We start from the raw sequence: 11,255 nt of genomic DNA, 5'->3' as shown, positions 1-11,255 counted from the left end.
TCTACATAAAAGTTCATTTTCAAGTATTCGTATTTTATCAGTGATTTCTTTTGAAAACATACATTCCAAAGCACATTATCATATTTTTTATTTTTTACTCCACTACATTTCATAATTTCAAGTTTTTGGTTTATATTTAATATTTAAGTACATTAAACATCTAGTATTTTTTTTTACTTTTACTTAAGTAAAAAGTACTTTTGTACTTTTACTCAAGAAAAGTAAAAGTACACAATTTTACTCAAGTAGTGTCCACCTCTGCAATTCAAGTAACCCCAGGGTGCAGCCTGGACGATGGGGCGGGGCGACACTTCTGCTCCGCCTACATTTGTTCCCCCGCCTTTGTAATTTTCCTCCGCACCAGCAGGGGGCAGTTAACGTTGAAACAATGGCAACTGCGGCAGCAGAGTAATAATAAGTTTTGATTGCATGAGGTGAGTAAAAGTGGTCAGAAGAAGTGGAAGCAACGGTAAAATTTATTTTTATTAGTAAAATAAGATGGAAAAATGTCAAAGGAAATAATTTTATTTGTTTTATTGTAAATTATAGATTTTGAACTGTTGCCTAAGAATCATAAAGCACATCGATTACTGCATGGTAAAGTAACAGTCTAAATTATTTGATTGAAAACGAGATATAAAGTATGTATCTGATAATCCAATCGTAAACAATGTGCTGTTGAATTTTGTTAAGTTGCACAATGCTATTAATTAAATAAACCATTACAGAGATGTTTGTATACAGCATTGCATGTGCTTTTTACAGATAATGAAACCAAAAATACGAGAAATGTATTTTCTCAACCCTATGCAACAAGCAGGATTTGGACCGTACATTAACACATTCAGGTTATAGAAATGTTCAGAATGTGTTCAGAGATTGCAGTAATTATGTTTTAAACTGTTATCATATTTTTTTGTTTATTGAAAATTTCAGTGCATGAACAGTTATTTATCAACAAACCACAGATATGACACTTATTTGAAAATGAAATATAGATGGCTTAACTCACATTGAAGACTTCATCCCTAACATATTGGGTATCATTTTTCTTTAAAGGAACATTGCAAAACTCATTGACAGCTAAGAAAACTGCCAATAGAGACAGAGCGCAGCGCGTCACAACCTGAAAACCACGCCCACCGGGGGGGAAAGCAATCCAACAGTCTCCATTGACTTTGTATTGCAAAAGGCCGCCTCCTTGTCATTTCTGGCTTATAACAAAAAACTGAACAATGCCCAAAAGCCGCCCCGGGACAACATGCACAGCCAACAAGCCAAAGAACCCAGAAACAAGTCTCTATAAGCTGTCGAGCCGTAAAACCCAGTCTTTAAGGAGAATAAAGTGGATCGCCGATTACGTTTCCCCCTATTGGACGCAGTTTTACTAATAGGAGTACTATGAAAAGTTGCCTGTTTCCATTTCTGTGTCTAAAAGCTCGTTTTTTGAAGTCGACAGCTTATAAAAAATTTTTTTTTTTTTTTTGGCGTGTTAGATGTACACCTTGTCACACAGCAGCTTTTAGGTATTATTCTGTTTTTAAGTTTAATCTGTAAATAAGTTTTTATGAGCTGTCGACTTCAGAGAACGAGTGTTTAAAGACACGGAAGTGGAAACAGGCAACTTTTCATGGTGCTTCTGTTGGTGGAACTGCGTCCACTGGGGGGAAACGTGGTCGGCGATCCACTTTTTTCTCCCTTAGGGACTGGGCTTTGCGGCTCGACAGCTTGTGGAAACTTATTTCTGGGTTCTTTGGCTTGTTGGCTGTGCATATTGTCACACGGCGGCTTTTGGGCATTATTCAGTTTTTTGTTATAAGCCAGAAATGACAAGGAGGCGGCTTCTCGCAATACAAACTCAATGGAGACGGTTGGATTGATTTCCCCCCCGGTGGGCGTGGTTTTCAAATTTGCATAACGGCGCTCTGTCTCTATACATTTGAAGTGAAACATTTGATTTAAATGCTAACAAAAGTCTATTTCATTACATAAATTATAACATTTACAATAACTGATGTGATAGTAATCTGTGAAGGTAAAAATAAGTGCTTGTTTTAATCCAAACCTCACAGGGAATCCCGAAGCAGATGGGTGGGAACCACTGTGGGATTTTCATACTAAGGTAGGTAAAATTTGAATAGTTATTGTTAAAAATTGTAAATTTGAACCTGCGAATTTTTTTGTTCTTTGTGGATTATAACAGTACACTCTGTACATGGCTTTGGGTCTTGAATTAGATTTTACAGAGGTCATGCATTACATTTTTCAAGTTATTTGAACAGACATACATGATTATAGTGTGTGTGTGTGTGTGTGTGTGTGTGTGTGTGTGTGTGTGTGTGTGTGTGTGTGTATAATGACATGTTAACTATGCTATTACCATGGTTTATGGGGACACAGAAAGTGAAAGATATAAAGTCACAATTCTGAGATATAAATCAGAATTCTGAGATACAAAGTCAGATTTTTGTTATTATTTTTACAACATGGCGGAAACAAGCTTCCATATGTTTAGCAGTATAAACATTTTTGATGTAAAATAAAAGAACTGTGTACTTCCATATTTGTCCTCTAGATGGCAGCCGAGACGTTTCACGTTGAATCCGGTTCCATGCAGTGTCTGCATGTTTATGTCATTCATGTTTATTTTTTTTGCATGTACACATATTAAACGTCACACCAGTCGTTCACTTCTGAATGACCTCTAAATAAAAAATGGACGTGTTTTATGAATTATTACATAATCTGATTTTTCTCTTGCCCTTTCCAAGTGGAACTGTCATACACTGACGAATATAAAGGTTTCAGTTTCAAATTCTGTAAATACTATTTTTATAAAAGACTCAGTGTCTTTCATTCATATAACTAATAAATAGGGCACACCTCACCTCTTGATGCAAATATATAACTGGACATCAACATCATCATCATCTTACCTTTGCAGCAACGTAATATGGCACGTTGCATACTGTTGCATACTTTTTTTTGCATATAGCAAGCACATTTCTAAAAGTATGTAGTTTAATACAAGTCTATTACTATTTCAATATTTGCAATGTCTAATATTTAGTGTGTTCTTACCTGTTTGTGTAGAAATTATTTATTTAGAAACATTTATCGTCTACACATTGCATCCAACTGGGTGATGGGTGAGTGGTTTTAACAGCTAATTTATGATATTGTTTTTACCTTGTGATTGACATACAAACACATGACGCAAATACAAGTTAAGGTACATGACAAAACAATTTAAACATGTTGATCTTCAGAGATGAACCGCGCCCCCGTATCTTCTCTGTAATTGGTCGATTTTGGCCTTGACGTAGCAATGTGGGCGTGCCACTGTCTATGAAAGCACACTTAAGACAGTTGTCAACAAGACTCGAGATACGAGAAGAAAAGCTATAGCTTACCTGTGATACATCTTTGCTTTGTACTAAATTCTATTTAATCCTTTGGTTTTTGTCTTTCACGATGAAGTTTGTAAGGTTTATGATGAGAAATGCTGCCATGTTAAATGTGCCGAAGCACATCGATTACTACGCAAAGTTTTCTCCATCACCTCTTTCAATGAAGCAATTTTTGGATTTTGGTGAGTTTTAAATGTATTCAAAAATATGTTTGGGTTCAACATTGGTATAAATGCTGTATTAGTCATATGCGAGTGCATTGCAACAGAATTGCTTTTATTTTTGTTACATGAATTTAGATTTACACTTTCCTGCAAAGATAATGTGGTTAAAAATGTAAATTTGCGCTTTAAACACATGTATTGGGTGATCAGGACATGATGCTGCTGCAAGCTAATTTAAGATGATGCTTTATTGTCTGCAGGATCCACCAATGCTTGCGAGAAAACATCGTTTGCTTTCCTAAGACAAGAGCTCCCGGTGAGACTTTGCAACAGTTTGAAGGAAATCAACCTTTTACCAGACCCTTTGATCATGACCCCATCTGTTCAGCTGGTTCATAGCTGGTAAGTTGAGAGACTTCAAAAGCTGTTTACTAACTTTTAAACGGTCCTCGTGCATGCTTTGTCTGTGTTCCGTGAGTTTATATGCCCAAACAAATGCAAATACGTGCTTAATTATATTTGGTAATTATACAGTCCTAAAAGCGTGCATGTAATTATGGCCACGCCTCCGGACCGAAGCGTGAACTTTGTCCCAGTGCAAGCGCAGCGTTATAAACTTTATCCGGTTTCCATTAAAGCTCAGAATTTAGGAAATTATTAAACAGCTAGTGTATTACTCAACAATGCTATCAAACTACATTAATACTTAATTATCACGTTAGTTTATTGCGCGAAATAAAGCAGCTCGCATTTTAAGACAAAAACGAACTAGATCTCTTAATATTGCTTATTTAATGCTCACCGTTTGTACATGAATTGTATCATGGTCAGATGCAATAGCAGATCACTTTCTCATTGAACAAAGTCGAGTTGTTTACTACTGTAGGTTTGCAGACGGATGGTGCGGTTAGAAAACCGAGAGTGAAATGTGAGACGCTGACTGACGCGCGCGCTTGTTTTCGAGCACTGAATGGGAACACTGCGTTCCTGCACGCTTTCGCGGAACCGATGTACAGTAAAGTACAGTATAGAAATAAACAGGGCTGAAAAGCATCAAACATCCATCCTTTAAAATCAGTACACGTACCTTATATGAGGAATTCACCCATAAAGCCTCTAATGCCGAGTCTGTGCAATATTTTGAGTTTTATTAGATGCAGGCAGTGTCAACATAAATATATTGATGTTTTCATGCTGTTACACTTACAGGTTTGCTCAAAGTCTAATGGAGATCCTTGAATTCCAAAATGAAAACCCAGATGACCCAAGAGTACTTGAAGAGTAAGATCTTTATCCGACACGTCAAACACGATAATCCGCTTGCAAAATATTATGAACATAATCAAACACCAACAGCCGGGTTAATAGAGTTGTTTGTTTGTTCCCTAAGGTTCGTGGAAGTTCTTAAGGCCATTAGGAACAAACACAATGATGTGGTGCCCACCATGGCCCAAGGCGTCATCGAATATAGAGATGCATTTGGTGCGGACTGTGCCACAAGTCAGAACATTCAGTACTTTCTGGACCGCTTCTACATGAACCGAATCTCCATCCGCATGCTCATTAACCAGCATAGTAAGTTTGAAATTGGTAGTAGCCTATATTGTAGTAGAGTTAATATTGATCAACTCTTAAAGGGATAGATCACCCAAAAATAATAATTCTGTTGTTACAAACTGGTATAAACGTATTTGTTCTGCCAAACACAAAGGAAGATATTTTTAATCAAGCACGAAACAGGAGCACCATTCACTTCCATAAGAGGGACGAAAAATACTATTGAAGTGAATGGTGCCCCAGATCTGTTTGGTTACAAACATTGCTCAAAATATCTTTTTTTTTTGTGTGTTCAACAGAACAAATACATTTGTAAAGGTTTGTAACAACTCAAGGGTTAGTAAAATATGTACAAATTTTTATTTTTGAGTGAACTGTCCCTTTAAGAAATGCTCGATTGTTTCAACACATGATAAACAGCTTAATTTAAACCATTGGTTGGGGTTTATCCTTATATTTTTTAAAGAAACAAGCATTTTGTAGTGTATACAGTATTTAGGGTTATTTCAGGCCATGTTGGCACCAAACGTTGCCGTCTCAGCACTTTCTGAACGCGTAGCTCTCTAGATCTTGATTAATCCAGCCTATTCCTGTTTGAATTAATGATTTACTGGATATGAGAGACACCCTTTAACCCTCCGTACCCTTTCCTGTCTCTTATCTCCAGCTCTGATTTTTGACGGCACTAGCAAACCGTCACACCCCAGCAGTATCGGGTGCATTGACTCCTGTTGTGATGTCACAGAAGTCATCAGAGGTAAGCGTTTTGCACATCATTTATTTCTAGTGCAAACATAACGGCGAAACACATCAAATTCAATAGCAACGTCTTTTTTTTTTCTTCAGATGCCTATGAATGTGCTAAAATGCTCTGCGAGCAGTACTACCTCGGATCACCTGAGCTGGAGCTCAGAGAGATTAATGCAAAGAGATGTGAGACCACACATTGCTATGCATTACAATAAATCACAAATAGATGTTTTATTTAGTATGTATATCGTCTCTACATACCTTGACATTTTCTTCTGTACTGCAGCAAAGAACAAGTCCCAGCCAATCCAGATATCCTACGTTCCTTCTCATCTCTACCACATGGTTTTTGAGCTCTTCAAGGTAGGCATTAATTTTGCACGTTCAGGATAAATCTGGCTTTTGGAGCGTCATTAGAGTCATTCTTGTATTATCTCATTTTAGAACGCAATGAGAGCTACTATCGAGAATCACGAAGCAAGCAGCACGCTGCCACCTATAAAAGTCAAGGTAGCTCTGGGACAAGAAGACCTGTCAATCAAAGTGAGTAAAGCATGGCACTGTACTAACATCATTGTGATGTTTTATTTTTATTTTTTTAGAAGATAAGTAACATTTGTCCACTTGTACTGTTTGAATCTTAACCTTTAACCTGCTGGATTGTTAATCATGCCACCATCCAACTCCTGCTCCATTGTTCTGTTGACCTACATGTAGATCTTCCATCGCTGATAATCATGTTATATAAACTCTTTTAAAGATTAATATTCTTTCCATCATTACGAAAGCTTCAGGATTTGTTACCATACAGGCCTATGGTGCCTCGATATTGTCAGCCTTTTCAACACAAGTTCGTATTGTAATTATTCACTTTTTTCCATTCCAGATTAGTGATAGAGGTGGCGGCGTGCCATTCAGAAAGATTGAACGTCTTTTTAGCTACATGTATTCGACAGCACCCAGACCAACACTTAGTGACCATCAGCGGACGCCAATGGTAAGAGTTTCACTCAAATACAATATTTCATGTTTGGTCAGTGACGTAATATTGTTAAAGTCAATCTGTTACTACATAATTGTTTGTCTGTTGCCCTTTATTGATTCAGGCTGGCTTTGGTTACGGCCTTCCCATTTCCCGACTCTACGCACGGTACTTCCAAGGGGATCTTCTGCTTTATCCAATAGAGGGGTACGGTACTGATGCCGTAGTCCAACTTAAGGTAAGGAAAGGCTTAAAGCTCGCATAACACACACTGTTTCTGCTTATCTCATGTTAATCTTGAGTACATATAGAGTAGTATTATATCCTTCATATAAGAGTCTTTACTTTGATCAGATTAATAAGAGACAGATCAGCTGTACTGATTCTTTCCTAATAAATTCGAGCTCCTGGAGGCGTACCGCGGGCGGTGCGAGTTCGGAGAAAGCAACACACACAAAACGCTATGTCTTTCTTTTATGTAAAAAAAAAACTTTCACGAAACTTGTATAAACCCTGGCACATAACACGTCCAACTGTATTTTTTGACACTTTGCCCATGTTTGGCATGAGGAATCCAACTCTTAAACGGTGTTAAATAGCTTTAGACCCCCCTTTACCTACAAAGATTTTAAGGGGATAGTTTCACCAAAAAATTTGATATTGATGGTCAGTGTTGGGGTAACGCCTTACAAGTAATATACATTAAGCAATTACGTAATAATATACATTACGTAATATTACTTTTTTGAAAGTAACACATTACTTTTTAAAGGTGCAGTGTGTAATTTTTAAAAGGATATCTTGACAGAAATGCAAAATAATATACAAAACTTTATTAATAGGGGTGTAGAAAGACCTTTTTATAATGAACCATTATGTTTTTATTACCTTAGAATGAGATGTTTTTATCTACATACACAGAGGGTCCCCTTACATGGAAGTCGCCATTTTGTGCCGCCATGTTTCTACAGAAGCCCTTAACGGACAAACTTTTTTACTAAGTTGTCATTGTTGATGACATGTTTTTCCGGTGGTGGCTACCATAGTTTTCTATGCGTTTCAAAAGCGAGGGGTGAGCAGTGGACTGAGCCGTTGGTTGCTATTCGGAACCTCACCACTAGATGCCGCTAAAATTTACACACTGCACCTTTAAATGTACACATTAATATTACTTTTTTGAAAAAGTAATGCAAGTTACTTTTTTAGTTTAATTCGATAAAAAAAATATGTACTGAATTAAACTAAACGTAGTCACTTTATGCACTCTATGCTGCGTACACGCCTGTGTGGGAACAGTTTGAGTCAGAAACTGAAATGGCAGGCCGGAGCTTTTGAATTAAAAAAACACCTACAAGGCCTGAAAGAGATCAAGCCTCAGCCAAGAAAAATTAATGCAAAAGTAACTAAAAAGTAACATAAGCATTACTTTCCATGAAAAGTAACTAAGTAACGCAATTAGTTACTTTTTTTGGGAGTAACTAAATATTGTAATGCATTACTTTGAAAAGTAACTTTCCCCAACACTGTTGATGGTAAGCACACAGTTTATGGTACCCAATGACTTCCATAGTAGGAAAAACAAATACTATGGAAGTCAGTCAGTAATTTTGACTATGTGGGTACCAACATTTCTCAAAATCTCTTTTTGTGTGTTCAACATCATATGGGTTTAGGCTAAATTCATTTTTGGGTGAACTATCCCTTTAAGACGGAGTGACAAAAAATGTGATGCTTTTGCCTAATGCAAAGAGATGTCACAAATCATACCAGGGTTTTAACTCCATTCGTTTATCTGTATATCAACAACATCTTACATTTCTTTTTAAAATATTCTGTTTTTTCACAGGCCCTGTCTACAGATTCCATCGAGAAGCTTCCCGTATTTAATAAAACCGCCCTGCGGCACTACAAATCCAGCCATGAGGCGGACGACTGGTGCGTCCCTCGCAAGGACCCGCTGAATTTGTCTATGTACAAGGTCGAAAAGTGAACCATCTTTACCGGAGAGATACGATGATGCCTACAAGAGAGGATGGACAGGCCACCAAAATGTCCTGGCCTCGGGACCAGCTACAGCATCTTCCCTTATTTGACCAGTACCGTACTGTGGGAACATTTAATCCGGGCACTAACGTGTGACCAGAAATTAAGATGCGAAAGAGTCCTTGGTATGCCGACCGTAGACGTACAATGATGATGGAGCTGCTGAAGTCTGTGTTCTTCAGGAACGAGATGTATTGTATGTGATCTAGCGTGAAGGGGTGTTAAAAAAAGAGTGACAATGCATGTCAAGCAGAGAGTAAAATACTGAAGGTTGGACGAAATATGACAACATATATCAGAAATAAAGTAAAAACTACAGTTGAGTTTTATCCCTAAAAAGGGAGGCTGTCGCCAAATGTTTCCTTCTCCCTAAAAAGCTGGAAATGGATTTTAAATTATACTTGAAGTCTGTTATATTATAAGTGGTGCTTTATCAATGTTTAAGTGCATTATGATTGACCACATCGTATTTACTTTGCAATACTGTAATGTATGCATTTCTAAAAGGACCCTTGTTATGTGAGCTTTGTATACTTTACTGTATATATATAAACAAAATAAAGCTAATTTACAACAATCTGCATGAGAAGCTGTTAATTTGGGGAGATGAACAACATATTAACTAATTCTTAGTATGTAAGTTCCACTATCTGGTTATGTAATCGAGTACATGAGGTCATGTAAACACAAAATTTAGCCAACTGTAAGAATACAAGCCAATGGTTTTGCTTTGACCTCAGAAGCATTTAGTTAAGATCTTTTTATCTTTATGTCATTATTTACACGGTAGAAACGCTAGATAAAGTACACAGACCAACTTTGTGCACTTATAACCTCTTTGATCTCCAGGTGAATGCCAAAAGGGTGTAAAAAAAGTATGTAATTCAAGTGGCTTCAACAAACCATCATCATCATTTATGATCCCTGTTTCAAAGTTTAGCCAGATATCAATGCAACAGCGCATGCAGCCTGCATGCTCTTCTCATTCATTGACCTGAATTAGGTTGAAGTATGGTAAAAATAAGATTAATCAAAGGTCGGTGACAGCTGTAATACTTTATTGGGGCTGATAAGCTGACAATACTTTGATTAGAAGAATTCCCAATGAAGCACATATTGATTCATTTAGATAGGCCCCTATTATAAACGCTCAGATGGGACAAGGGGCATTAAAGGACAGGACTGATGCATGCATGCACCTTATATAAATGCTCAAATCTAGCCAACGGAACGATACTGGGCAAGGGCACAGACACTAAGCCCTAGATTTGATGCCAAGGACAGGCAGAGACAGGTTTTTGTTTGTATGGTTTTTTTTAAGACTTTGATTCTGTTGATTTTTGGGTCGAGATTTTGATGTTTGAAGTCTGGTTTGTCTGACTTGGTTGCCCTAATAAAAACTGGCCCATTATAGTGTACGCCTGCTGAGCACGTGGCTCAACTTTGACTCCTGCTGGACGAAAGTGGAATTGGCATTAATACCAAAAAGAGGAAACCTGTTTTTGTTTTTAAACAAAAACAAATTATTTAAAATTACAAACTTTACCTATTTAGTAAAATAAAAATATTTTTTTTACATAAGAAAACATTTTATTTTTATCAAAATTATATGCAAACAGCCAATTAATGGACTAAATAGGAGTTTTACTGCCATTTTGATTCAGGACTGCAGTTATGTAATTGATGTATTTCCCCAATTTTTTTAAACTATGATGCCAAGTACCCTCAAATATGATTAACCTTTTTAGTGAGAGAACACCTAAGATCAGTTTATATAGAATAAGGAATTATATAGAATTAATTAGAATAATGCTGACATATAAAAGAAACATTTCTAATTAAAATGTATTTGATCTGCTGCAACTTTGACAATTAATTTTGTTTGCAGCTTTACAAAGAATACAAACCTGCCTTACAAACCTGAGTTAAATGTAATTGCAATAAAGAAAACACACCAGAAAAATACAAATGCACTGTCAGAAAAAAACATACAAAGTTGTTCATTTTTCTGTCGCTGGGGTGGTACCCTATAGGTACCTTTTTGTACCTTTATGGGTATAAAACACATTGAAATGTTGTACCTTATGGGGTACAATATTATACTCTAAGGACCTATTGTGTACCTTAAAGAACAATTTTGTACCAGTTAAATTTTAGTGGAACAAAACAATTAACTGTACATTTAAAGGTAGAAAACAGATCCTTAAGGAACAGTAATGTACCAAAAAAGGTACAACATTGTATTATGTTTATATACCTGTAAAAACGGTACCTTGGGGTACCACCACAGCGACGAAAAAGGTACAGTTTTGTAAAAACTGTAAAAAAAAATACAGCATGAAGTTAAAA

At 36.7% G+C, this 11,255-nt stretch overlaps 1 protein-coding gene across 1 annotated transcript in view; it reads left to right on the top strand.

Annotated features, from left to right (window-relative positions):
- The window catches only part of pdk2b (pyruvate dehydrogenase kinase 2b), a 228,272-nt gene extending 218,789 nt beyond the window's left edge, over nucleotides 1–9,483 (top strand). Inside the window, exons 2-12 of the mRNA XM_073858564.1 lie at nucleotides 3,402–3,592; nucleotides 3,835–3,976; nucleotides 4,784–4,855; nucleotides 4,965–5,149; nucleotides 5,799–5,888; nucleotides 5,978–6,061; nucleotides 6,174–6,244; nucleotides 6,326–6,424; nucleotides 6,768–6,878; nucleotides 6,988–7,101; nucleotides 8,710–9,483. Coding sequence (XP_073714665.1) covers nucleotides 3,475–3,592; nucleotides 3,835–3,976; nucleotides 4,784–4,855; nucleotides 4,965–5,149; nucleotides 5,799–5,888; nucleotides 5,978–6,061; nucleotides 6,174–6,244; nucleotides 6,326–6,424; nucleotides 6,768–6,878; nucleotides 6,988–7,101; nucleotides 8,710–8,853 — 1,230 coding nt within the window. The 5' untranslated portion in view covers nucleotides 3,402–3,474 and the 3' untranslated portion in view covers nucleotides 8,854–9,483. The remainder of the gene's footprint in view (nucleotides 1–3,401; nucleotides 3,593–3,834; nucleotides 3,977–4,783; nucleotides 4,856–4,964; nucleotides 5,150–5,798; nucleotides 5,889–5,977; nucleotides 6,062–6,173; nucleotides 6,245–6,325; nucleotides 6,425–6,767; nucleotides 6,879–6,987; nucleotides 7,102–8,709) is intronic.
- The last annotated feature ends 1,772 nt before the right edge of the window (nucleotides 9,484–11,255 follow it).

Source organism: Misgurnus anguillicaudatus, chromosome 20, assembly GCF_027580225.2.
Source record: "Misgurnus anguillicaudatus chromosome 20, ASM2758022v2, whole genome shotgun sequence".
Taxonomy (NCBI): domain Eukaryota; kingdom Metazoa; phylum Chordata; class Actinopteri; order Cypriniformes; family Cobitidae; genus Misgurnus; species Misgurnus anguillicaudatus.
The sequence above is the reverse complement of the archived record's forward strand: the minus strand, read 5'-3'. Positions and strand labels throughout refer to the sequence as shown.